At 42.3% G+C, this 27,879-nt stretch overlaps 3 protein-coding genes across 5 annotated transcripts; all 3 read right to left on the reverse strand.

Annotated features, from left to right (window-relative positions):
- Positions 1–678: 678 nt before the first annotated feature.
- Positions 679–5,380, reverse strand: LOC125726730 (alpha-2,8-sialyltransferase 8E-like). Its single transcript, XM_049003144.1, is given in 8 exon segments — positions 679–1,760; positions 2,014–2,106; positions 2,281–2,393; positions 2,577–2,640; positions 2,642–2,707; positions 2,888–2,965; positions 4,387–4,461; positions 5,136–5,380. Coding segments are annotated over 8 exon segments (1,098 nt in total). The 5' UTR covers positions 5,267–5,380; the 3' UTR covers positions 679–1,282.
- Positions 5,381–5,993: 613 nt separating this feature from the next.
- LOC125726726 (alpha-2,8-sialyltransferase 8E-like) lies at positions 5,994–14,612 on the reverse strand. Of its 3 annotated transcripts, XM_049003141.1 has the most exons (9): positions 14,467–14,519; positions 13,820–13,854; positions 13,457–13,632; positions 11,573–11,647; positions 10,738–10,815; positions 9,615–9,756; positions 9,407–9,519; positions 8,298–8,390; positions 5,994–7,965 (listed from the first exon to the last, which is right to left on the reverse strand). In XM_049003141.1, the coding sequence occupies exons 3-9, from the start codon at positions 13,552–13,554 to the stop codon at positions 7,470–7,472; spliced, it is 1,095 nt and encodes a 364-aa protein (XP_048859098.1). In that variant the 5' UTR covers positions 13,555–13,632; positions 13,820–13,854; positions 14,467–14,519; the 3' UTR covers positions 5,994–7,469. The 3 variants fall into 3 exon arrangements, with proteins under 3 accessions (XP_048859098.1, XP_048859096.1, XP_048859097.1); XM_049003139.1 differs by lacking the exon at positions 13,820–13,854 and having other exon boundaries at positions 14,467–14,612; XM_049003140.1 differs by lacking the exon at positions 14,467–14,519 and having other exon boundaries at positions 13,457–13,635; positions 13,820–14,131.
- Positions 14,613–18,438: 3,826 nt separating this feature from the next.
- On the reverse strand, positions 18,439–27,223 carry LOC125726727 (alpha-2,8-sialyltransferase 8F-like). Its single transcript, XM_049003142.1, has 7 exons — positions 27,048–27,223; positions 23,597–23,671; positions 23,436–23,513; positions 20,841–20,982; positions 20,629–20,741; positions 19,731–19,823; positions 18,439–19,122 (listed from the first exon to the last, which is right to left on the reverse strand). The coding sequence occupies exons 1-7, from the start codon at positions 27,197–27,199 to the stop codon at positions 18,624–18,626; spliced, it is 1,152 nt and encodes a 383-aa protein (XP_048859099.1). The 5' UTR covers positions 27,200–27,223; the 3' UTR covers positions 18,439–18,623.
- Between the last annotated feature and the right edge of the window lie 656 nt (positions 27,224–27,879).

Raw genomic sequence — 27,879 nt, forward strand, 5'->3', positions numbered from 1 at the left:
AGAATTCAAGTTCTGTGAATCCTTACAAACGAAAGTGAAATAACAGGTGTCTGAATGCTGGACAGAAAATTTCACAGATGGTAAATAAGGGCACTTATTTTGCTGACAGGACCTGGGAGGCCGACAGGCAGGGGTAACCTCGAGGACAGGCTGACCTATTCGAAGGTGAGAGGAACCAACAAGGAAAATTAACAAACTCACAAAATCATCCAAACGGGGTCAATAAATGAACATCATCAGCACCATCCATACCCACTTCTCCTGTGGTGAGTGGGGGGGGGGGGGGCTCTGGAACTTATCCCAGCATCTACAGGCACAAAATAAAGAACAGACCAGGGTGGGGGGTGGGGGGGGTTGAGACTCATAACCAGAGTCTCCAGACCAAACCCCATGACGGGGGGTTGAGACTCAAACCCCAGTCCGATAGGTGTGAGGCAACAGTGCCAACCACTGTGCCTCCCCTATATACTAATACAGTGGGGCCTGCAGTTCATAAACACAATCTGTTCCAGGAAAGTGGTCGTGAACCAATTTGTACGGCAATTTTTCCCATAAGAAAGCATGTAAATTCCATTAATTCGTTCACAAGCCTACCAAATAATAATTTTTGTTAATTGATTTTCTGGTTTTTACAGTAAAAGCTTTAAAGAAAAACACAATATAGTGTGGCGACGGGAGCAGAGAGAGACATGGAGACCTGCTTGCCGGGGAAATCACGCTCTTCATTAACAGTCCTTAACCCTTATATTGTATCGTTGTTAATGTTAATGGTTGCATTTCCCTATTGTCGCGCCTGTGTTTAGCCGTGTCTTGTGTGTACCCGGTCCGAACCTCACGTGTGTATTTAGCGCGTGTGAATCTTCCACCGTGCGCATCTTGCAGTTCGGCGTCTGTGTCTCATGTATCCATATCAGACCTTCAACGTTTATTTTAGCGAGTAAAAAAAGAACACATGACACAATATTAACTGTGATCCAGCACGCAAATAAATTATACACAATCTCACTATTCTGTAGAGAAGGAAATATACTTACCTCTCATGAGGTTTATGGAGTGCAGTGAAAACATCGTGGTTTAAAATCTTTTCATTAACCATTTGCAATGAACTAGCTGCTGCACTTCCTATTTCCCGGTTTACCGAATTTTAGTGGTATGCATGTACAGTAACACCATGATTCTGTGCTTGACAAGTGGTAAATGGGGTTGACCGGTAAGGCTACAGTTGTACGCCAAGTAATAAAGCTACTTGTTTGTTAGATGTTTTCTGGAATGTAGCCCAACTCTATTCGCCTCCTGGTATACATCTTCCCAGGTGAAGTTTGAGCACACCCATGTTATGAAGGCGCAGCAGTTGGCGAAACTCATCAGGCATGGCGGGGAATTTCCTCCTCCGTGGCCTGTTGTCATAGTATTGGTTGGTGATTGGCTGGCAGTCGTTTGGGTGCACGGGAAAGGGCCAGAATCCGTAAACTTGGACCTCGTCGCACATCTCCACTGCCAGGCTGACCATCGTGATCCCTGTGCTCAGCTGTATCGCCTTCAGGCCCCGCCCCCGCCAGAACTCTGCCAAATTCCGCAGGTACTCGGGATTGTAGAAGACGGCCCGAATCGAGCTGTCAAAGTCATTCAGGGTGTAGTAGGCTCGCAGGGAGATGGCCGTGTTTCGCCGGTAGGAGAAGGTAGGCAGTAGCAGCAGAGCGTCTTTGTAGGGGTCTAGCCTGTTCACAAATGGGCGCCGATAGTCTGTCAGGGCTCCATAACTGCCGTGTTTGTGGAGCGAGGTGAGCGGAACAAGAACGGAAGGAGAAAGTGTGAGGATATTTACTACAAAGCATTACCCAGCGTGAAGATTGCTGGTTCATTGTAAACGGACAGGCCCTGACAATTGATTATTGTTTATAGCATAAATATCAGTGTCATTAGACTCGTGAGCGACTGGAAGGTCTGGCGGTGTCATCCTGTGTAAGCCAGTACGAGGAAGTATGGTATGAAAGACCAGGGCACATGACTCACTGCTCAGTGAGGATGCTGGGATTGGATGAAATGAGGTTAGTCTTCTTGCCAACGTGTTTGTCATAGCCAGTGTCCAGGGTGCCGAGGTTACACCTAGTCCCAAGAGTGAGAATAAAAGCTTTATTAGTAAAAGATTACAACATTAATAATAGCTACAAAATTAACAGTTGTCAGTAGAAGTGAGCATCGATTTGCCGCAAGGGGCACGCTAGGGATATACGAAGAATATAGTGGGAAGTCAGGCTTACCTGAGACTTTTAGCCTTACCTGATGACAAACTGGGCCGAGTCGATCTCCTCTCCACAGGTGCTGTTGACCAGGACACCACCGTTTCCCACCACCGAACACGTCTTGAATGTCTTATTTACAAACGGTGAATCCTACAGGGTACATAGTGTGAAACTCTCCTGAGATATTAACACATATAAATACCCTTGCAAAGTGAACGGTCTTGTATCCTTTATTCGCAAATGGCAACTCCTACAGGATACACACCGTTGCATTTTTCTGAATGTACATAAACTGAACTACGTGTGGATTGTTTTTTTAGCACTGGGTCATACCTTTACGAAGGTGCTGAACAGCTTAGAGGTCACCTTGGTAGATCTCTTCCGGTCGCCATCGTACCAGCAGTGTATTGACCTGCGTGACTACAGCCTTGAAGGTTCCATTGCACTTCTTGTTCAGCAGAGACCTAGGACAGAAAGGCCATTGGATTACTTGTAGTTCCTACACCCTTAGGAGAATTCATCACGCAGTCATTTTGAAGAACTTCACAAAAAAAAAAAACAAAAAAAAAACAGAGGATTTCAGTGGATCAATAATTAAACAAGCATCATTGGTTTTGTTAAGTTGAGGTTTTGGCTCTCTGTACCTGAATTGGGATAAATTATCCACTTGCTTCTTCCACTTCTGACTATAGAGCTTCAATAACTTGCTAACGGATTTCGCCCTTCACAGACAGAAAAGAGACGAGCATGATTCAGGTATACTGATAGTTCTGAGATATCGGAGCTTGACTCAAGTTGCCATTAGTCATTACCAACCCAGGTTCCTAATCTACATTTATGTGAACTGATTGCTACGGTGTTCTCCTGTAGGCGTTCCCAGCCTTTTGATGGCCGTAGACCAATTCGCATCATCTAAAAACTTCACAAACCGGTAGAATGGCCAGGGGGGTTGGGGGACTTAACCAACCCCTCTGAAAACCCCCCCCCAGTGTTCCGCAACCAGGTGGAATAGTGGCCATGGACTATTGGTCCAGGGAGTAGGGGTTCAGAACCCCTAGTCTACTGCAACAATTCAGGATTACAGTATCTCCAGGGTGGTAATCGCAGGCAATCATCATCTCCGTTTATCATCAGGGAGTGAACAAACACATGGCTGTGTAGTATGTTGGTTATTTTGGGCATTTCATCTTGGCGATGTTGGTGATGTTAAAGAACCTGAGTTAAATCATGTGCTAATTTTTACAATCAGCAACTATCAAATTAGTTTAGAACCCAGCTAGAAATTCAGTAAGATTAAATACAATCACAACATTATTTTGCTTATTTTGTTCCTGCTTTGCTTCGTAATGCTGTTTCAGTGATTTTATAGGAGCACTGAAACATCATAAATGTGGCAACCTTTGAAGGACGGAGAGCCTGCAGAAGAAATAAGAATATCTACCCAAGAGTGGAGCTGATTGAAGGCTTTCAGTTTAAGATCCAGACAATCAAAACTACGCTCAAAACTGAAATTTAGAAAGGGTATGAAAAAATCTCAGTTTATTTGTTCAGAAGGAGCAGACAAAAATGACAGGGACCAAGCATTTCATTGTAATGGGGCAACGTTTCTGAGAAAAATTACACAACCTTTAAATAGGTAAAACAAATAAACTGCAAACTCATTCAGAATATAAAAAGGAAACTTAGCAAAAGGGAGAAAACGGAACAGTAAAACAAACTGAACAAACAAACAAAGCCATCAAAGAATGATTTTAGCGATGGGCGCATGGCTTGTTCCTGAACAACATGCCTGAAAACTACTCCAAAGGCAGATGAAATACTTCTGGTTGTCGTCTGTGACATTAGTTATTTAGACTATTTTCAAATTTTCACTACTTTTCTTGTGAAAAAGATGCAAGCTAGGTAGTTAGCAGCCAGATACCCTGTGATACTGACTGCATTTGTTCACGTTCAAGCCACTAAGAGCTGGTGTTCTTTCAGAAGACATTCCCTTGGGTTCAGTGTATGACATCATCCTGGCAGATCTAAGCCTTCCAGTTTGTACCTAACCTTTACCATTCAGCACCATGTAACACACGCACACAGCACTGACACAAACTCCAGGAGTCCCCACAAACCCTGAGTTCGGTATGCTCGCCCACACCTGCAATATTTGATTGGTTCTAGATGTTGTGGCTTTTGCTTATATGGATTCCAGGTGCCTTCAAGTCTGGAAACGCTGTGGAGACAGATTTCCAAGTTGAGTCACTCAACACTGTCATTCTTGATTGTGCACAAGCTTTTCAGATTTAAATGAAGCCCTGCTTTATTTTAATGAAGTCCTGCTTTATTTTAATGAAGTCCTGCTTTATTTTAATGAAGTCCTGTTTTCTTTTTCTTTTTGCGTACTTACAAAAGAAATTGTAATTAAAACTCTGGGTCATTTATTGGCGTTTTAGTTAAAAAGCTAGTATTTTAATAAAGTTTGTTTTTTACAATCAAGTTTGAGTCCGACACACATTCCAGAAACGTTAAATTTGACATTTTTTATTATAACCTGAAATTTCTTTAAGCTTAACAGAGACAATGAAAAATATCCAAAAAACTGGACAGTATAAAAAAAATTGCATTAAACTTCAAGACTAGCTACACAATTAAAACATTTTCATGAACATTTAATTACACACAATTCAATGCCTATATCTACAAAAATAGCACAACATTTAACAATCAAAATTAGTTTATATAAAGATATTAATATCAGAATATGCTGTTTTCTCGAAATGTTACTGACGAATTGCACATTCTCTTTTTCTACAATATACTAAAAGAAACATGTGTCTGTAAGGTAAAATATTTTTATTGAAATATTATATTTTATTATAAAATATTTTAATTTCATTAAAAACCCACCTGTTGGTGTTTTTGCTTGACCTGCTCCGCAGCTCATTTCTAATCACTGTATACAAGAGTACTGGGATGATCGTCGACAGCAGGAAGATCAGGATGTACGTCCAGCGTTGACGCAGCCCTATTGCCCTCATATCTTCCCTTGATGTTAGACCAACCACTGCTTAACTACCTTCTGTGCTGTTTACACTACAAGCATCTTCTTTGCTGTACTTATTATTACCGGATGTCACGTCCCCACAGAGTTTAGCCAGTCTAACTGGTAATTCACAAGCTTATTCACGTTTTTTGAGGTTCCTTCCTTTTTCAGGATGCACAGTACATAACTCGAGGAATTATAGCATATTCTTTTTTTGCGTCTTCTTTTCTGTACTCAAGTAAAAGGCCTGGAAAGGGGGTTCCCAGTTTACTCTTTGGGGTTTCATCTAAGTGCTAGCTGGAAGGTCACTCTCCTCTGGACTGCTTATCTATTCATGGCTTTGGTTTCAACTATCCATCTCTAACATGAGCCACTTCTGGAAGAGGTTGGGGAGATGAGTCTGTTTGGGTCTTGGCATACACTCTTCTAGATGAAGTCTGATCACACCCTGGTTATGAAGCTGTACCACGCATCTTTAATTTCAAGCAGTTACTATATTTGTTACTATGTCTGTTAGTTCTGTAAACCTTTGTGAACTACTAAGGAATTACTGAAGGAACAAATAATGAAAAACACAAGTGAAATACTGATCTCATGTTTGTTCATCATTAATAAATCATGACACATCAGGGAGATTATATGGCACTTTGGGCGGAGCTTAAGTTGTTGTGGAGGATGTATGGTCACCAGTTATTGTTAAAGGAACCTTAAAAATAGTCTCACAGAGAAAAAGACGGCTATTATTTGTGGACAATTACATTTAGACCCCAAGCTATGAAGTGCATCTAGAAGAGCAATCCAGATGAATCATCTCAAGGTTCATCAGTGATGTGTTTTCTATTATGAAGGGCAATGAAATCTTTACTTGAAAAAGTTAAATTTCCAGACATTTCACACTTTGTCATTGTGTCGCATTATGTTGCGTCCTAGGAATCCCCAAATTCTTGATGACAAACTGGGCCGAGTCGTTTATTCTAGCAATTCAGCAAAGCGCTCCCGTCACACTCTGGCACTTGGTACCAAGTCACCCCGAGCACACAGAGCAACCAGCTGATAAAACATAACTCCCAATTCCCAATAAGGACTTCTAAATCCTGATTGGTCAAAAAAACACCAACAAACCGAGCTCAAGCGTATAACAAACGCAATTCTCCTACTCTATTGGTTCACCTTGGTGGCAAGGTAAAATCCACCCATTTTGCTCAGTTTACCAGAACATGTCTCGACTGCTAGGCTCCTACTTGAGAGATGAATATAGATATTGATTACATGACATTGAATCACTGTAAATACTTGGTTGTCCTTTGATTAATGATTAACGTATTGACATATTGTCATTGAATCACTGCAAATACATGGTTAACATATGATTAATATGATTAACATAATTACTTATACATTTGCACTACCGCATAGCTTGCTATATATTGTCTGCCACAACTATTTTATAAAGCTGTAAATCGCTGTGCACCAGTTGGGGCAGCTTCGAATCTCCTCCTGCAGGTGGTTTCTCCCCCCCCTTTTGTTCCGCTGTCTGCCTCTCCAAGGTCCGAGCTTTCCTCTGGGTCTGCGGAACTTACTGCAGGCAGCTATCGCGAAGCGAGGTCACACAGTATTCAAAACAATCTCTTCTTGCCTAAGGCCTAAGACATAACAGACCCAATATGACAACCTCCCAGGCCTGCCAATGACCAATTTTACTTCCACACCACAGCTGCCGTTTACCAGGACACCACCGTTTCCCACCACCGAACACGTCTTGAATGTCTTATTTAGAAACGGTGAATCCTACAGGGTACATAGTGAGAAACTCTCCTGAGATATTAGCACATATAAATACAGTCACAAAACTAGCGATTTATGGGTTTTTCCAGTGCCAATTTGTACCTTCGCAAAGGTGTCAAACAGCTTAGGAGTCACTTTGGCAGTTCTTTCCTCAGCAACGAGATTGCACAGTATGGACGATAGTTAGCTTCAGACATCCCATTGATCTGGGATGGTTAGTATGCCTCGAAATGTTTTAGCAGCCTGTTGGTACTTCACAACCAGAGGTTATTTTCCCTAGCAAATAAAATTGACTGTGTCTGTACAAGAAAGTCAACTTTCCTTCCTGAATAAAATATTAACATCTACAGCCTTCATATTGAATCAAAAGTTATAGTTAAGCTCTGGATTCACATGTCTGATGTTCACCTCAACTACAGAAAGAATGAGAGATGAGTCTGTTTGGGTCTTGGTGAACAATCCCCCAGATGAAGCCGGATCACACCCAAGGTGTGGAGCTGTAGGAGGCGGTTAAACTCAACAGGCATGGCGTGTACACTTTTCGCCTTCATGTCATCATAGTAGTGGTTGGTGAGGGACCGGCAGTCCCGTGGGTGCTGGGGGTAGGGCCAGAAGCCGTAGAGATTCACTTCATCACACAGCTCCAGTGCCAGGCTGACCATCATTATCCCGGTGCTGAGGCGCTTCTTCAGGCCCCTGGTCTCCCAGAACCGGGCCAGGTTCCGTATGTATTCTGGGTTCATGAAGACGGGCTGGGCCGGGCTTCTGAAGTCCTGCACTGTGTAGAGGGCGCGCAAAGAGACGGCCGTGTTTTGTATTAGAGAAAAGGTGGGAAACAGAAGCAGGGAGTCTCCAAAGGTGCCCAGCCGCTCTACAAAGGGGCGCCGGAGCTCCATCAAGGATCCAAACCTGTTGGGTTGAGGTGAGGTGGAAACGGGCAGGTGGAGAAGGAGACAAAGGATAAGAGTGAATCTACAGGGAAAACCAGGTGCCAGTTGCACAAAACACCTTCACTTTTCTCCTTAAGTGTGACACTTAATTCCTCTTTAGCTGAGTGATTAAGAACTTTTAAAATATCTTGGAGCACTAAATGACTTCCTAATCAACATCAGGATTTTTTCAAAACGAATTCTAAAAATATTGATTTGATGTTCATTCAAGACAAAGCTGGAGAGTCTCGTCATGTTGTATATTTGAAACTAGGAACCTCTGTCTTCTTCACCAAGACCAACAGGACTCACTTATTGAAGAGGATGCTAGGATTGGATGTTACCAAGTTCGTCTTAGTGCCAACGTCTCTTTGGTAGCCACTGCCCACAGGAGCGAGGTTACACCTAAGGTCAGAGAATGAAGAGTTTTTAAAACTGGCTTCTGTCAAAGGGACCCTGCGAGTATTTTAGCTCCTCCTTGCTTATAGAGACAGTAATACATGAGGCCTTTGATAGGACAGAAACATCTGGGACACATTTGATAACGAGAACTGCCTGTCATCAGTGTCTCTCTACAGTCTCTTGTCAACTGAAGGGACACCTGTGACTCTAGGGTAAGAAAATAAGAAAATGGATTAAATTTTCTTCAGACAATTTGTTCCATTGTTGGTTTTATCTAACATGCTTATCGGTAACACTAACCACTGCAGTGTCATGCCACCACAGTTGGTGGCTCTGATCCTACCTCTGGCTAAGTTCGTGGGATTTGAATGTTCTTCCTTTATTTGTGCAGCTTAATAACATGATGTTGGGTGAACTGCTGTCTCTAAACTCCCCATAGTGTATGACTAATATCCATTTAAGGGTGTAGCCCATCTTATGCCGTGTGTCTCTTTGCATAAGCAGTATAAATAAGACAGGTGACTATTATTTGCAGACAACTGTATTTATTAGCAGGTAAATCTTTAGCATCCAATAACAGGAATTTATCCTGAAGCCTTTATATTAAAACTGATTTATGATCTTCAAAAATATATGCTTACTTTTGCTCGTTTAACCGGCTTGCCACTAGGTGTCGATATTTCCACTGCACGCTAATTGCAGATTGAAAATGAAATTCCTGCATTTTTTACAAATATTTCTTGCAATACTAATCCACATACAATGGAAACAGAAGCAGTAAAGATTTTTTTTCTGGCTTTAATATACTGAAGTGGACATTATAATTCTTTGTTGTCATTTTTTTTTTTGCTAGCTGTCATGTCAGTTAATAAGAATATATTTCACTGTTTTCCTTAATAATAATAACCCTACTGGTGACCTTGTACGCTTTCATCAAGGTTTTTTTTTCTTATGAAGAACAATGAAATGTATTCATGTCACTGTGTCACATTTTGTTGTGTCTGGTAATCCTGAATTACCTGATGACAAACTGGGCCGAGTCGATCTCCTCTCCACAGCTGCTGTTGACCAGGACACCACCGTTTCCCACCACCGAACACGTCTTGAATGTCTTATTTACAAACGGTGAATCCTACAGGGTACATAGTGTGAAACGCTCCTGAGATATTAGCACATATAAATACAGTCACAAAACTGTTTATGGGTTTTTCCGGTGCCAAGTCGTACCTTCACGAAGGTGTCAAACAGCTTAGGGGTCACCTTGGTAATTCTTTTCTCAGCATCGTACGTGATGTTCGACCCCAGTGGCGAGTTGCTCTGTGTGACAATAGCGTTGACGACTCCATTGCACTTGTTGTTCAGCTCAGACCTAAGACAGAGAGATCCACTTTTTTCTTTTTTTCCTGTGTGCTTTTCAACATTCCAAATGTCTTCATCACACGGTAACACAGACTCACCGCCATTACGGACAGGATTACGCTACCAGTCAAAAGATTTTGCACACCACCGGTTTTTACGACTTATCAATTTATTTCATAAACTGCAGGTTTTATTCTAGTGAAGCTTTGGAGAGTTGAGTGAACAACTATAAATGAAAATATAAGTCAAATGAAACCAGTTTCCTTTGTAACATGGAAAGAGAATGTAACAGTGCATGTCTGACACCATATTAACTGGCTGTGTGTTGATGGCGTAGGCAAATTCTAGGCTGTCCTTTAACTTTAAATGCTCTAGTTAACTGTTTTGTCCTATGAAACAGAGCAGTATCTAATGTCCCTTATAGAAGGAATGCCTCGAATTTTCTCTGCTGTTATAACTGCTAGAGGAAGTTACTTTGATGAATCAAAGATGACGTTTTCTTGCTAATGAAGGTACTGAAATGGTGAACATACTGTAAATGTGTTTCTTAGCAAAGAATATTGTGTGTATTTTTAAATAAATGTTAAGTGAGTAACATGCAAATGTAGAAATTCTCAGTGTGTTCAAAAAACTTTTGACTGGTAGCATATACAGGTAAGTAGTACCTTCCAAAGATAAGACCAAATTATAGTAGACCAATCGTAACATTCCGTTGTTGCCAAGGACAATTAAATCAGATGGTGTGGCTTGGTAACCAGGGGAAACAGCCTCCATGTGTGGCAAAACTACCCAGCAACACCCCCATGTCAGCTGTCAACCCAGCTGATCCTACCCTGCCACATTGTTAGCCAGAATATATCACTGTCTAACTCGGCAACACCGGGAGTCACTGTACATCGGTCTGCAGTCCATAGGTAACAGACCACAGCTACCTACAGTAACAGCAAATTACACTCTGGATTTTTATTCTCACAGCTAAGGCTCTCCGTACCTCAGCAGGGTGATGTAATCTTCCTGCTTTATCCAGTCCTGAGAATAAACCTTCATAATATTTTCAGTTGTCTTCTCCCTGTAATGATAACATTTGATTTCAATACAGGACCAGGTATGAGGTTAGTATGGATACAGATATTGCAGAGAGAAACCAACAAGCAGGGATGAACTGCAGCCTTGTGGTCTGGGTTCCTGCGGTTTTTGTAGACATTGAATCAAAATCAGGCAGCAATTTAACCTGCCTTAAAATCAATTGCTTTTATGTGATTTTCCTAATATTTGCCATTGTCTTTCCTGATACATATCCTTGTCAGTACTAAGCTCACTATTGTCATCCATATGTTATCCATAAGTAGGGTGACCACCTAATGCATCTCAGGAAGGACACTGTGAGCTATGACAAGGTTTGTAAACTACCATTGCAGCCATTTCAGTTAAAAGGACCCGGATTTCACTTTAGCACTGAGATCTTGCTGTGTGCTGATTGGTCAGTCTCCTATAATAACGCACGTGTCACTAATGTTAACATGAAACAAACCAGTCAAAGCACAAGAAGAACTGAACTATTTATCCAAGCGCAGGATCCTTTCAGGTTTAAAGCAGTTTGTAAAAGCTGACATGGATTAGGTGGTCACCCCATCCATAAATGCTTTTTTGGTACAGTCGGACTTTGAAGTAAAAATTCCTAGTAAATGCAGTTAGACTAACACACTTAAAACTCAGAAGGTAAGTACTGACACACTTAACAACAAAAACAACAAACACATTTCATAGACAGCCTTTCATGCAACGTCCACTGAAATAACACTTGACTCCGTCATGATGGTTCACACCTGCAGATCTGGGGCATCAGAACAGGGGCAGTTTTCTTCAGATGTGACTGGGAGTTTTCTTCTGTTCCAGACTTACTGGAGAGGCATGGGTCAAAGGAAAGATTTCAAGAAAAAAATTGTGTCCAGGATATTTTTCTGTTTCTTACCGTTATATGATGTAAGAGGGTTTGGAACAAGCCGGAATCTCATGTATTCTCCGCATTCTCTAACTCCCAAATTCCCAGTGTTAATCCTGCAGCAGTCAATGAATGTAACTAATGAACTGTAAGTCAAAATGCACCCTCAGCTAAACGGACGTACACTTCAGAAAATGCATCAGTATGTTTGTTTTGTCCATCAGATTAAATCAGAAAAAAGTAAGTTTTTTCCCTTTAAATACGATATCTTTTGCAGATAATTTATACCTTGGAACCTTAAATATAACAACTTAAAACACTATATTTGTCACACCCTGATCATGTCGATCCTCCTGTGCCACGCCCCCCTCATCAACCTCCTGTGGAGTCCCAGTTTTGACCAGCTATTTCTTCCTTAGTTCGGTGTATTTAAGTCCACGTCAGAGTTTGTTTTCCTAGTTCTGTCATTGTAGTGTTATGACGTTTCTGTCTTGTCTGCCTTTCCACATGTCGATTGAAGCCCTTATTCCCCATTCCTCGTCTTCCTCACCTGCTTCCCCGATCCGTGCTCTGCACGCTCATGACAATATTACATCATAAAAATTAAGATGTGCCAGTCAATCTATCCGAGCAGTGAATCTTATCTGTTATGACGTACATTTATTGATTCTCTTCTTGCAAATACGGATATAAAATTTGCATAATTTCTGTTGCTGGCATTCAAACAGCTTCCAAGAAATTAAAATAGCAAATATCCTCAAGACATATGGCTTCCCTGTGTCTTGTTGGTCTTTTCTGACAGACTGGCAGTGTCAAAACAAAACTTTACATACCGAAGTAACTGATAAGAGACTCCACATTCCGATATTTATGGCTGGCTTGTTTCCCATATAGTTAAGTTTAAGTTATAGTTTCTACTTTCATTTACTGGGTTGGGTTGTTTGTAGTTATATAGATGTAAGTTAAAATAAAAATCTGTTCTATATTGTACATGCATATAGTATTTCGCAAAAGTCTTAGGTAGCCAAAGGAAATGTTTACAGTTGTTTATCCTGGGAATTAATGTATGTTTGCTCAGAAAAAAAAAAGAATTTAACATTAACATGTCCAATTTAACAGTAACACAATAAAAACTAACAAGGAATTCTTTAAAAAGTTATTGATGTCTTGTAGGTTGGCTAGAAGAAATCAGCTTCAGTTCCCAAACCTCTCCTCAGGGGCACCAGTAGCTCAATAAACTAAATAACCTCGCAAACGTTTTGCCCAAGGGGCCACACAATCCATAATCCGTCTTATTTGACATGTATTTTTGCAATAAAACTGGAAAAACCTGACCAGGATAAGTGGTTGGGAAGAGCGTCATAAACTTTAACTTACAAGTTTCACTTTGTTAAAATAAGTTGGAAATTAAATTAATTACATTTCTGATATAGTCATGTTTTGTAATTGAGCAGTTAACTGTTGATTAAATGTTGATTCAAAGGTCTTATCAGGTACCTCCTCAGTTAGAACAAAGGATTGCAAACACTCCAGAAACAGTGGATGAATAACGCACTATTCTGTGTGTGTGTGTGTGTGTGTGTGTGTGTGTGTGTGTGTGTGTGCGTCTAAGGCTCCGAGGAGGGTAAGATGGCGTATGTGTAAAGAAGCAATCAAGATCTATACCTGTACTTGTGCACAAGGCAAACACAGCTTTAATTCACTGCCTTCTGAATGCTATTTCTGTGCTATTTCGTGGCGTGTTAATTCTCATGGTGCACCGGCTTACCTGAAAAATACCAAGGAAAACCAGAAGAAGCCGCAAGCAGCCGAACCCAGTACCAGCAATCTGAATATCGGACAGCTTCGCAGGTAGCGTCCCTTCATGGTTCCCCCAGCCCGGAGTTCTTCTTCTCCTTTCTTACCCCCGTGTCTCTTTGGACTGATGGTGCTCCTTGCCTCTACCTGCTAAACGGTTAATTTTATGAATGAGTTTGTTACAAGTTTGCTTAAAACTTAACTTGATTGCATGGAACGTAATGCACTTAAACGATATTTGTATCGTGCGTGAATATGAATATTAAACATTAATTTATTTATATTGAAGAATATTCACAACAGTTATTACAAAACTCAAAGTTCGGTACATTACCAGTTAGAAATCTGCTGAGATTTTTCCAGAAAGTTCTCCGGAAGCAGTTTCAGAAATTGTGGAAAGTGGAAGGAAAAACACTACATGATCTTTCTCATTGAATCCCATGTTCATCATTAAAATGATGTGAAACCTTGACAAGTTGACACAGAGGACTTTCATCTGAGCCTTATTCGATTTGCTCTGTAGATGCGCATTGTTCTCTCTGTCCCACTGCCTGATAAGCAAAGCTGGGGTTTTATAGTTTTGTCCTGAAGTAAGTCACTCCCCATATTTTAGATGTTTCTCTGCCTTTGAAGGTCTTTCGTCACAGGATCCTACACATGCTTGATAACTGATTGTAATAATTCATTACTTAAAGGAGGATAAAAAAACGACTATGGCATAATCCACAAACTGAACACGGCTAGTGCTAAGCTACTCCTTTAAGATGGGATGTTCAGTGGTTCCTACGACACTCATGCCTCCCTTCACCTTTAAGTTGTCAAACTGTCTCAACCTGACTGAAGTTAAACACTTGACTAACTGTTTTTTATTGCTTGTGCAAAACATTTCAGGTCATATTAAATGGTCCCTGCTAACAGAGTACAGACATTCGCAGACGAGCGCACCCCAAAACGGAATACACAAGGTATCAGGTCTTCTACCTCTCGGACGTTTCCTCCTTGTTGGGTTGGTCTCAAAGTATCCAGAGTCAACATCAGTTGGGTCACTGAGTGACACAGATGAGCAACCTAGATAAACTGAAGCTGAACATTCGAAACGGAACACAACTGAAACTCTTTGAATATGGATAAAAATGCTAATTCTTTCCGAATACAATTTTTTTTCCATAAAAACACATAACAAAGCCGAAACGAGCTTCCTGAGGGTAACAGGGAAAGGTCTTGCAGGCACAAGAGAGTAGAAACTCACACTAATACTAAGGAAGTGAAAGAGGAGTTTGTGCTTACCAGGCAGGGGATTGCATGCAGTAGAAGAAAACTGAATGAGACACAAGAACTTGAGAAACGACAGTGGTATGCTTGCTACATACCCATGGACAAAAATACATCCACACAATAGGTAGAGAGGTTAGACCAGTTTTTATATACCAGATTTTTATGATCCTCTGGTCAAGGTCAGGGGTGGACAGGTGGTATGAGGGAGCGACGCTCTCCTGTAAGTGGTGCTCAGACCCAGACAACACACAGAAAGAGATTCCACTAGATTCTAGTTTCCAAAGAGACTCAAAGAGATCATGCACAGAGAGTTTTACTACAGAACGAGACAGACCTATTATCCCAGCGAGGACCATGAAACCCATCAGTCAGGAAGGGAGGTCAGTCAGTGCGAAATGAATGAACCAAATGAAGCCAGCACTACATCCCTATATACCCCCTCCCCCCAATGGTTCAGCTGAGCCTACAGAACCTACATGGGTCGGCCTTGTGACCTGGTGTGCTTAAACAGAGGCTTCCTACGGGCAGCTGTAGCTGCACGCACATCTAAACATTCCTCCACAACCTTAGGAAGTAATAAGGCATTCAAGGCGTGATAGGTGAGCATTGACAGTGGGATTTGACTGGGTTGGGAAATGCAGCTGATTGCCTCAAATGTTGAAACCCTGCTGATCTTGTCAAAACTAATCCTACCAGACTGGTCGATCCAAGTTTCAGTTTCTCTCTTGCGCCCTGAAACGCGCAACTGGTAAAACCCAACCACCACAATACCAGACATGCCTTCTTCTTCTTTATGTTCTGGAATGTAACACAGGTGAATCACAAGAATAGGTACAGAAATTAATTAAAATCAGAGGTGAATCCCAACATACGTATTTGACTGTATTTGTGTTCTTGTGTACATTTTATATCATCTTCCATTGCCAAAGATCAGCTCCAATACAGAGAACACAGGTACAGAGGAGGAGAGGTAAGGAGCATGCGCTGATTTGGCAGGTTGCTGCACCCACCATACGACAAATCACCTCAGGGATGAGAACCCAAGTGTAGCCAGGTGGCGGCTGACACGACCGCACCACACTAGTACAAATGGAAACGGTGTGAAGTTTTTTCCAGTGGCTAGAGTGCCAGTCCTGCCACCAACCTCCATGATTTACCTGGAAGTTGGAGGACCTGCTTGCAGGGCTGAATGTTGTGGAAGAAGAAAAATGTGCTCTGAAGGACCTTCCTATACCTTACCGCTGGGCAGAAGAATAACTAAGTCTAAAACTTTGGGTTGATAAGGTAAAATATTCTTTTTTAGTAAGATGATGTAAATTAGCATGAGTGCTCCACATAACCCAAGTGCTTGCACACCCCTTAAAAGAAAAGTGCTCTGTTACATACTTTCAAAAGCCCCTCCTTTCTGGCTAAAACATACACTCATGATTATTACATGATTGATTACCTACCGTTCTCTCATGACATATTGCTTGTACTAACAGTGGTTATACAAGTGTGCCTGTCATGGGTTGATGTCATAGCCCAGACGACACAATTGCAGGTTAGGGGCCTTGCTAAAGGGTCCAATGGAGTAGAATCACTCTTGGCGTCCATGGGATTCAAACCAACAATCTTCCGATTGCCAGCACAGATCCCTAGCCTCAGAGCCACCACTCTACCCACGGACGAGAGAGCACCAAGGATGTTAAAAATCCCCTAGATGTTGTTCCTGCTCCACCCCAAATATAAAGAAAACATCGGTTGCATCTTCTCGGAATGAGACCAATCTCATGATTCATTGCACCCCGAGTACGTTCTTGGAAGGCAGGTTCACAAGATCGGTCGTGCCAAGAATTTAGTCAGTTTGTCAGTTAGAAAAATAGCCAGTTCAAAAGGAACATCCTTCAATGCAAAATTACAGAGAATTGCAGTCTTGCAAAATGTACAGTAAAATCATTTTGTGAATAGATTCAGAGAATGCAGAGACAAAAAACACGTTTGAATGCATGTGAGCCCCTGAGCCCTCAGACGGTGCTGCCTCAGAAATAGTTATAACAAATATAGTCACCTGGGGTCCGGAGTACTTCGGAAAACCATTGTCACTTAACACAATCGGTCGCTGCATCCATAAATGCAGCTTGAAACTGTATTACGCAAAGAGGAAGCCATACATAAATTATATGCAGGATTATATACTTATATACTATATATATACTCTGCATATAATTTAAACAGAGGTGGCAATTTCAGGTCCAGAAAGTAAAAATCCAGACCATGATTTACTTTCAACCAACCAGTTGAGCATAAAGAGTCACAGTCACAGAGTACTCAACTGGTTGGTTGAAAGTAATTTTTAATTTCTTGGACCTGTAATTGCCACCTCTGAATTTAAAGCTATTTAAAAAAAAAAAAAAAAAAAAAAAAAATCAAACGTTAAGCTTACCATGGAAAAATAAGTTATGTCCATAATGCTGAACAAAAATCCCATTCATCCATCCATCCATCCAATAGGAACTACAGGAATGGAAGAATAGTTTGTGATTAATAGTGAATCATCTACGGGTGGGGTTGAGTTTAAAACTTAACTCCGACTTGAGTGAACCTGAAACAACATACACAGGATTATTGGTTACAGTAAGGCTGATTATGATTTCTGCGATGGAGTTCTATGATGTTTGAATCACGGGACAAAACTCTTTCCGGGGCCAACCCGGGTGCACAATCCAATAATCCTCCTGCAACATCATAATTAATGCTGCACCAGGGCCATCACTGCAATTGTGACGATCGCGGTGAACGGGCAGGCAGGAAGCGGCGAAGGACGAGGCAGGCAGGCGGAATAGAAGATAGCCGAGGTTTATTCGGGGAAAGATCGGGGTAGACAGGGCGAACATCACTACAATACGTTGACTAACATCAATGACGGACCAGCAACAGAGGAAGACGTGGACTGATACACGTAAGACAGGGCGAAATAACAAGGAACCGCTGGGCACAATCGGGGAAGCACACGCGGATGATGAGGGGGCGTGGCACACACGAGGACTGGACGCGCAGGTCATGACCGCAACTGACGAATCGCGTTGTTGTGACATCATAGCTTTGCAACCCAACCCGAGGAAAAATAATGGCAAAAAAGCAAGAACAAAAAAATCAGAATCTCGTTGATTCAAGAGAGATTCTACAATTATTCAACAATTTGATGTGTTGTTGTGTGTAATTTATAAATTAAACTTTATTATAAGTGTGTATGTACAAGAAAGTTATATATGGTGTTCTCTACTGTCTGCAGTTTTGGCTGTCCATGGTAGGTCTGTCCCCCCCCCTCCCCCCAGATAAGTTGACAGACAATGAAGAGCAGTCCCAGGTAATACTTAATGGTGGCAGTGGCAACAAACTACAGAGAGGAAGTTGTAATTAACATACTGAGCACGAGACAATTGGGTGTCAGATCTGAACGTCGACAACCAACGCTGTGTAAGTCGAACTTCTGCATGGTTATCCACTGCGCTGCAATGATGGTAGCAAGGGATTGAACAGGCTGAATGCTACTGTCTGCAGTGAAGAAGACGAGAGAAAGCCTGACACCTTGTGGTCATTTTTTGAAAGGCAGTTGAAAATGAGCGTGAATTTTAGAATTCATAGGCTACACGTCTTGCAAAATAGGCAGAAACACACCGAAACACTGATGGCTTTGCAACCGGAACCAATTTACTGATGAATAACTCAATGAAAGACTAAATGAGCTCATATTTGGCAACAAACCTTTTGCCTGGAAAAATCACCTCTATGGCAAAGCCTCCTTAACATAAGAACATAAAGACATTTACAGCTTTTAGATTAAAGTAAAACAATACTTGATCTGTGGTTCAGCTGTACCACTAATGGAGAAAGAATGAGAGATGAGTCTGTTTGGGTCTTGGTGAACAATCCCCCAGATGAAGCCGGATCACACCCAAGGTGTGGAGCTGTAGGAGGCGGTTAAACTCAACAGGCATGGCGTGTACACTTTTCGCCTTCACGTCATCATAGTAGTGGTTGGTGAGGGACCGGCAGTCCCGTGGGTGTTGGGGGTAGGGCCAGAAGCCGTAGAGATTCACTTCATCACACAGCTCCAGTGCCAGGCTGACCATCATTATCCCGGTGCTGAGGCGCTTCTTCAGGCCCCTGGTCTCCCAGAACTGGGCCAGGTTCCGTATGTATTCTGGGTTCAGGAAGATGGGCAGGGCCGGGCTTTGAAAGTCATGCACCGTGTAGAGGACACGCAACGTGACAGCCGTGTTTCTCATATAAGTGAAGGTGGGCATCAGGACCAGAGAGTCTCCAAAGGTGCCCAGCCTTTCCATGAATGGGCGCCGGAGCTCCATCAAGGATTCAAATCTGAGATTGAGGTGAGGTGGAAATGGGCAGGTGGAGAAGGAGACAATGAATGAGACTAGGGGCAAACACCGAAAACCAGGGGCCATATTACAGTCTTAAGTCTTAAGATAGGAAGAGATGTGATGTTGCCCAACTTGGCATTGCAGAAGCAAATCCTAACTAACCTTAGGAGTCCTGACTTACCTTACTTACATCCTATCTTGTCTCATGTTAGGAAATCCTAAATAATCAATTAAGCAAGTTTTATGTCTGTTACCTATCGCTTAGTGGTTGACTTCAAGTTAGGAGAGTTTACTTTAAGATTTTGAGAAGGTAAGAAGCTGGTGTAATATCCTTTTCCTATCTTAAGTTAGGATAGGAACGTTGACTTAGGAACTGTTCATCTGAAATGGCTGCTTTTCTAAATCAGGTTCAAACCCTAGTTATCATAGTTACTAAACAGTGAAGATAGGATCTGCAGCTTATCAACTTCTGCGATATGGCCAGGACCGTAGATTTACCTCTGACTTTTAAAAGAAGCTGGATGACTGACACATCATCTGCACCAGGATTTTATCGGGGGTGTAAATCAGTTTGCTTCACCAAGACTAACAGGCCCCAGGACTCACTTCTTTACGAGGATGCTGGGATTGGATGTTACCAAGTTCGTCTTGTTGCCAACATCTCTTTTGTAGCCCTTGTCCAAAGGAGCGAGGTTACACCTAGGGGAGAAAATTAAGAGTTTTAAAGCCTGCATTTGTGAAAGGGTATTTTAGTTGCTCCTTGTGAACACAGGCAGTAATGCACGAGGCCTTTCATAGCGCAGGAGACACTGGGCACACACCTGATAATGTTGACTTCCGGTTACTAGCTTCCTCCTGCTGACAGTATCTATTGTCTATAGAGGGGATGGGAAACCTCTTAGTCTCTGCACTCCTCCCAACCAGATACCGCATAAGTGGTTATAATTTTAAAAATGGAATCCTAGAAATGGTCTTGCAGGGAAACAGGTCACTATTATCTTCTGAAATCAGGAGAGAGACTCTGCAACATCATGGTCGGGACTGAGAGGCTTAGGAGGAGTTTCTACCCCCCAGGCCGTAAGGCTTCTGAACCTGGCCATGCCACTGCACCTCACACACTGATCTACACTGTGCTCTTTCACCCCCCACCATATCCGCACTGTCACACTGGTCACTGCTTGTACTTTTATCTTGCATTTTAGCTTTTTGCACTTTAACTAGTTTACATAACTGGATTTTAACTGGCACAGTCTAAAAAAGAGCGGATCAGGATGCATGTTGTACTTTGTATGACCATGTATGTGACAATTAAAGAATCTTGAATCTTCAGTTAATTATATTTGGACCCCAGTCAATTACGCTTGGACCAAATGTAATTGCATTCAGTTACATTTGTACTAATCATTCTAAGGTTTATCAACATTATGTTTTTTCTTGTGAAGAACAATGAAATGTATTCATGTCACTGTGTCACATTTTGTTGTGTCTGGTAATCCTGAATTACCTGATGACAAACTGGGCCGAGTCGATCTCCTCTCCACAGCTGCTGTTGGCCAGGACACCACCGTTTCCCACCACCGAACACGTCTTGAATGTCTTATTTACAAACGGTGAATCCTACAGGGTACATAGTGTGAAACGCTCCTGAGATATTAGCACATATAAATACAGTCACAAAACTAACGGTTTATGGGTTTTTCCGGTGCCAAGTCGTACCTTCACGAAGGTGTCAAACAGCTTAGGGGTCACCTTGGTAATTCTTTTCTCAGAATCGTACGTGATGTTCGACCCCAGTGGCGAGTTGCTCTGTGTGACAATAGCGTTGACGACTCCATTGCACTTGCTGTTCAGTTCAGACCTAAGACAGAAAAACCCGCTCTTTCATACTAAATACCTTATTGTACTGCCGCTGTCATGCCCAAAAATTCTCTCCAAATACCAACATTTTTGGACACTCCCACACAAACACATTACTCATAAAACTTAAACCAAAGGTTAAATTCACTAGAAAATATAGTACCAGTTTACTAGTTACTGAAAAGGAAGATTTCTTCCTGTTACCTGAAAACGTGTTATGTAAAGGTCCCCCTCAATCATGTCTCATTTTATGTTTATTTATGCTGTAATTATACCTTAATCACTTGGTATTGTAGGTTCAATTCCATTAAGGACAAGACCTGACCTTGTTATCTATAGTGTCTGCAAAACCATTCGATAAAACCAAAAGTAACGTCTTGCTGTAACATGGACTGTTAATTCAGAAGATGTGGCTTGGCAACCATCATCCCAGCTGACCCCAGGTTGCCAGAATGTATCACTGTCCAATTCAGCAATTCCGGAATGCACTATACATTGCACTTTGCAGTATACATACATTACAGATTTTTTTTTTACTACTTTGCTACGTTCCTTGATATAGCAGACAGACACCGACGATCAGGGACTGACTGCAGACACGTGGAGGGGGTTTCTGGGAATTTTGCATTCAGTGTAACCTGGAGCCGATCTTTCTTGTTTGTATGTATATTTACTATTACCGGTCCGAACAGATTACCCCCCCCACACACACAAAAACACAGAGGTCATATGTACAAATCAGGCATAACATTAAAACCACCTGCCTAATATTGTGTTGGTCCCCCCACACGCTGCCAAAACAGCTCTGACTCGTCGAGGTATGGACTCCACGAGACCTCTGAGGGTGTCCTGTGGAATCTGGCACCAAGCGGCAGATCCTTTAAGCCCTGGAGGTTGCGAGTTGGGGCCTCCATAGACCGGACTTGTCTATCCAGCACATCCCACAGATTGGGATCAGGGGAATCTGGAGGCCAAGTCAACACCCTGGAATCTTTTTCATGTTCCTCAAACCATTCCTGAACAATTTTTGCAAAGGTGCTTTGCTTTCTGCTGCAACAATGTTTAGGTAGGTGGTCTGTATCGAAGTAACATCCACATGACTGTCAGGACCCTTGGTTTCCCAGCAGAACATTGCCTAGAGCATCAAACATGCCTTTTTCCCATTGTGCATGATGCCCACATCTCTTCCCCAGGCCAACAATGCACATGCACCAGTCCAGTTCTGACTCTCACATGCCCATTGTAACAGCTTTTGACAGTGGACAAAGGTCAGCATGGGCACTATGACTGCTCTGTGACCACGCAGTGCCATACACTGCAATCTGCAGTGCACTGTGTGTTCTGACACCTTTCTCTCGTAGGTAGCATTAGCTTTTTCGCCAGTTTGGGCTACAGTAGCTCTCCTGTGGTATCCGGACAGATGAGCTAGCCTTCGCTCCCCGCGCGCATCAATGAGCCTTGGCTGCCCATGACCCTTTCCTCAGTTCACCAGTTGGCCTTCCTTGCGTCACTTTTGGCTGGTACTGACCCCTGCATACCAGGAACACCCCATAAGACATCTTCCCATCGAACACCCCTAGTGCCATCTCTATGATAACTATGATAACCCTAACTATAAGTAACCAAACAAAATGCAAGAATTTTGGCTATTAAATAAAATAGTTTTTTCATTGCATTCAATAAAATTAAGCTTTATATGATGCAGTGGTTAGTGCTGTTGTTTCACACATCTAGGACCCGGGTTCGAGTCTCCGCCTGGGTCACATGTGTGCAGAGTTTGCATGTTCTCCCCATGTTGTCGTGGGGTTTCCTCCGGGTACTCCGGTTTCCCCCCACAGTCCAAAGACATGCTGAGGCTAATTGGAGTTACTAAATTGCCCATAGGAGTGCATGTGTGACTGAATGGTGTGTGAGTTTTCCCTGCGATGGGCTGGTCCCCCAACCTGGGTTGTTCCCTGCCTCATGCCCATTGCCTCATGCCTCATGCCGGGATAGGCTCTGGACCCCCCCGCGACCCATTAGGATAAGCAGTTTGGAAAATGGATGGATGGATGGATGAATTGGGGAGACCTTAAAAATGTCCCCGCAAGCTAAAAAGTAACTGGTTTTACCACATTTTCCTCCCACAATGTGGTAAATACAAACCCACACACACGTTTGTATATCTTTGTGGGGACCCTCCATTCATTTCTATGGGGAAAACTCTAATCCCATCATGATGACCTTAACTGCCACCCAGCCTTAACTTTAACCATAAGTAATGGTCCCCGCAATGTCAAAACACACACACACAGACATACACACACACACACACACACCATATCCTATGTCATAGCCTGATGCACACCTCCCAGGAAATTTAACTACAGTTGTCAGGCTACACAGCTACCGATGGTGTAGATTCTGCGCAGAGTGTGAGTCAGCCTTTATTCTGACCGCTAAGGCTCTCCGTACCTCAGCAGGGTGATGAAATCTTCCTGCTTCATCCAGTCCTGAGAATAAACCTTCATAATATTTTCAATTGTCTTCTCCCTGTAACATCATATGGAAACGGCAGTGATAAGTATAGGACCAGGAGCCCGCACAAGCTCCGAGTCCGTTTCGTTCACCCAGACCTGCAATATTTGTCTGTTACATCATTCCCAGGCTTCTCTTTGGTTGACGCCAAGTAATCCTCACTCCAGGCAGAGCTGTGGAGACAGATTCCCAAGGTGAGTCACTTAACATAGTCCTCCATGGTTGTGATAGAAAACAAGCTGTTAAAATATTAATGAAGCCTTGGTTTCCTATCTCTTGATTAAGTTTTGTTGGTCATAAGAGCCCAGGCATCCATCCAGGGCTTAACAGTGGGCTGTGGTAGAACATGGTTGCAGGAAACATGGAAAAAAGCCAACAACTATTTTAAAAAGCACTATCAGTGACTTCCTTGAGAGAGATGTGATATAAGACCCCGCAGAGACACACACACACAATCCACATATTCATATCTTGGACTCACCATTCATTTCTATGGGAATAACCCTAATCCCAACATGACAACCTTAACCCCCACCCAGCCCTAACTTTAACCGTAAGTAACCAAACAAAATACAAGTTTTAGTTTTTTGATTGCATTCACTTATTTATTTATTTATTTATTTATTTTTATAAAATTGAGTTTCCCCTTGTGGGGACTGGAAAAATGTTTCCACAAGGTCAAAATAACATGTTTATATCACGTTGTGGGAACATTATGTTTTAGTCTTTCATTAATCTACAGACCTTGCGATTTTAATCAGGATAAGCAGCGCTTAATTTGCAAACTCTGAGGTGCCGGCGTTTAAAAACTTGGTCCAAGCTATGAAAATGGCACGTTAACTGCATTTGGGCACGAGGGATCGCTCACTATTATGGTGTGACTTTAAGTTTAATAGAGCATAATTTTATTCTCAAAGCATATGCTGGTAGGATATTCCATCAAAGCAAGACGAAACAACAGATATGGCTGTAATTAACACTACTGGTAGGAAAATATTTTAGGTTGGAACAAATTTCAGAACTGCAGAGTTCATGAAGAGCACAGAGACCTACGGCGACCACCGTTACATGAGGAGCCGGAGCAGTGAGCTACGCCACGCACACAAATCGGTCTTTAGCATGCGTTGTTACTATTAGAGGAGTTTAATTCTCCAGAAGGCAATTGCATATATGTTAGTGACCAAAAAGTGGATTTTATTGAACGCAGGCAGTGTAGTCTTCCCCCATTCGAAATCAAAATTCGGTAATCAAAAGCAAAACATACTAATTTAGGCAGACGTGTGTCACACAAACACAACCAATTTTATAAATATACATTTTCTTGATTGTATTCCAGGGTTTATCTCGAATGAAATTTAAGTGTCGTAGGTATATTGGGTGTAGCGTTTGAGGTGGCGCAGTGCAGGCTGTCCTGAGCCACGGGTCCGGCACAAAATAAGCACTAGCATTAAGAAAGTCTTTGATTCATCGTACCACAAGTTGCCTAATGGTGCCAGGGAGTGGTGCGATATTGCATATATTTTATTAAACATTTGTCTTCAGTGTTTGTCTCTAATTGGTGTTTGACAAGTCAGTCAGTGCAGCCATAACGTATGGAAGAGGTCAGGATTCAGTTACCCCGAATGTAAAACTCTCCTTTCCTGCTCGCTTTTAGCAAACGTAAACACTTTGACTCACCTGGGCACATAGCCTAAGGGGAGTCATTTAGGTCAAGGCGAAAATTCCCAGATGCAGACCTCTCCCCAGCATAACAGCTGTTAACAGGCCCGTCTGGGGAATACATTGTTATCGTTCAACCAGCATCTAGTTCTGATTTTTGAGCCCCTGCTCATCAAAATCCCCAATCCCACCATCACTCAGTACCTTGCATCTGCCTCAGGCTGTCATTCTCAGTGGCGGTCCAACCTTGTCTGTACCAGTCGTAAAACACATAGAAAAAATGGCAAAATGTTTGTCAAGATTTGTCAGGGCTTCAGAAATTATTCTTTTCTAGGCCTTCTAAGGAAGAGAGGTTCCCCTACAGATAAGTCTCCAGTCTCCATGCTCTGATAGTTCATGGACAACTCACTTATCGGCCCTGTTAGTGATGATGACCTGGGGGACCCCAATGGACTCTTTGTGTCTCTAACCATAGGGCTTTCCCCACCTATTCCAGTGATGCACCATCTGTCCTGTTCTGTCCAGCGATGTTGCCACTGCTTAGCCCAGGCTCAACCAACCAGCACCTATTACCCAAGCCTGTGAAGGTCCTCCCTACTCCACCTCCTTCGTTGTCCAGCACCCAGTCCTTTGTTAGACCCCTGACATCTCATAGACCACAGTGTGGCCCTGATCCCGCCAGTTTCCTTCCTCCGTTTACCCCCCTGGCCTCCTGGTCCTCTTCCCATTAACTCTTCACCCGTGAACATGCTCATCCTTGATCCCTGCCTCATTTCCCAGGTCCTGTCCTTCCAGGTGCACCTTATGTGCGACGTCCTGTCCCTAGTCTGTGTGTCTCAAGTCCCTTGTGGTGCTTTCTCTGCTGTTGACCCTCACCCGGCTTTTCATGTCCCACCTATCAGTCTTGCTACCCCTTTTGTATCACTTCCTGGTGCAGTTTTTCTGTTCCCTGGGTTTCATTAACATTTTGTTGTCCTCTCATGTTTTGTTCCACGTTCCCAGTCCTGTGTACCCTGTTCCAGTTCTGCATTGGGGGGGGGGGGGGGGTACTGGTGGAATCAGACCCTATTCTGTGTTTGAACCCTTAGTGTTTAGTGATTATGGCCGTCACCTTTGTCTTGTTACTTGTAACCCTAGTGTTTGGTTTATTGTCAATAACCCGCATTTGTTTCTTGTTTAGTCCCAGTTTTATGTGATGACTTTACTCGCGTTCCTCTGCTTCTCCTCACGTGTAGTTTCAACCCTTCGTTAACCTCACTTAACCTTCCTGCCTTCATTTTGACCCCCATCGGTTCCTTTTGTTTCGTGTCCTTTTGAGTTTGGTTTCAAATAAAGTAACTGTTTGTTGTAAACCGCACTGTGGCATGACAGTTCTGTCATCATGGAAGAAACATTAGATAAATGTTTGCCGAGTCATGGGCATTTGTGGCTTGACTTTTTTAAAATTTTACATGCCGGGTCACTAATGAGGTATGTAAACATGTAGAATGAGCCATGCATCTAATTTAGATATTTTTAAATTTTATAATATAATTGAATTCCTAGTTAAGCAAATGCATAAGCCTAAAAAAGCTATTCTCTGGATTTACAAAAGGCAGTTCCTGACAGTTTTGAACTTCATACACACCCTTCCTTACAGTTCCTGTGTTTCTAAGGTAAAATAGTTTATTCTGTAAAGCACCAGAACAACGGATGAAGAGATAATGACACTCCTAACTCATGAGACCTTCGCTTACTAAATTTCTATACTTTTTAACTTTTAATTAAAATTATCTCCTGGATTCCTACAAAAGTTTTTTCAAACTTCACTAGAGGCAAATAAGTTTGTCTTGAACAGTCCTACCTGCCCAATGAAGTTCATGTGAAAGTTCAGAGAAGTATTGAACCCACCTTCCGCTGACTCCTGAATGAAAATGACTTGCTAGGTTTGAGTGGCTCAGTATCTCATTTTTAATCGTGTTGTAAAAGATGTCCGCGATGATCGCCGACAGCAGGAAGATCAGGATGTACGTCCCACGTTGACGCAGCCCTATTGCCCTCATATCCTCCCTTGATGTTAGACCAACCACTGCTTAACTACCTTCTGTGCTGTCTACACTATAAGCATCTCTTCAGTACTTATTATTACCGGATGTCACAGTTTAGCCAGTCTAACTGGTAATATAAAGGCTTTTTGTTTTTTTTTTAAGCTCCAGTCTGTTAATGAATGTTCAACAAGTAAATCTGTAGCATTTGCGTTTCCTTTGTTTTTTTTTAATCGACTGAAGGCACAGCTGTGGAATGTGGTTTAGAGATTGTTCTTACTTTGCTGTCAAGTGCACATATTACTGTTATACCTGCACTATATATAGCATCTATTTATAGCCTGGGGAATGCACAGGAAGATCGGAACCTGATAATGGAACGCCTTGCGCAATTTACATGGAAATTTACATGCTATTTGTTTTGCAGGTTGAATGCTGTCTTGATGTGATTTAGGTGGAGGTAAGAAGGGCAGAGGTGGAGATTTCAGGTCCAGAGAGTACAAATCCAGTCTAAGATTTTGTTGATGTTGTAGGATGTAGCGCAGAGTTGGGTTGATGACGTCATCGACGGACCTGTTAACTCTGTATATAAACTACAGAGGGTCTCAGAGACCTTGAAGAGTAATGGCCTTGTGGAACTTCAGGATTCATTTGTCAAAGCACTTTATAAATAGAGGTTACAGACATCATTCTGAAGT

This window comes from Brienomyrus brachyistius, unplaced genomic scaffold (genome assembly GCF_023856365.1).
Source record: "Brienomyrus brachyistius isolate T26 unplaced genomic scaffold, BBRACH_0.4 scaffold75, whole genome shotgun sequence".
Taxonomy (NCBI): Eukaryota; Metazoa; Chordata; class Actinopteri; order Osteoglossiformes; family Mormyridae; genus Brienomyrus; species Brienomyrus brachyistius.

What these genes read in the sequence shown, in the direction of transcription:
- LOC125726726 (XM_049003139.1), bottom strand. Translation starts at nt 14,520, where the DNA reads ATGTTGACTCTGGATACTTTGAGACCAACCCAACAAGGAGGAAACGTC. An exon ending in TTTTCCTTGGTATTTTTCAG is followed by an intron (nt 11,648 to 13,456) that starts GTAAGCCGGTGC and finishes ATGCCTCTCCAG; the next exon opens with TAAGTCTGGAACAGAAGAAA. An exon ending in TCGGCCCAGTTTGTCATCAG is followed by an intron (nt 8,391 to 9,406) that starts GTAATTCAGGAT and finishes CTCTGACCTTAG; the next exon opens with GTGTAACCTCGCTCCTGTGG.
- LOC125726727 (XM_049003142.1), bottom strand. Translation starts at nt 27,199, where the DNA reads ATGAGGGCAATAGGGCTGCGTCAACGTGGGACGTACATCCTGATCTTC. An exon ending in GTAACAGACAAATATTGCAG is followed by an intron (nt 23,514 to 23,596) that starts GTCTGGGTGAAC and finishes ATGATGTTACAG; the next exon opens with GGAGAAGACAATTGAAAATA. An exon ending in TCGGCCCAGTTTGTCATCAG is followed by an intron (nt 19,824 to 20,628) that starts GTAATTCAGGAT and finishes TTTCTCCCCTAG; the next exon opens with GTGTAACCTCGCTCCTTTGG.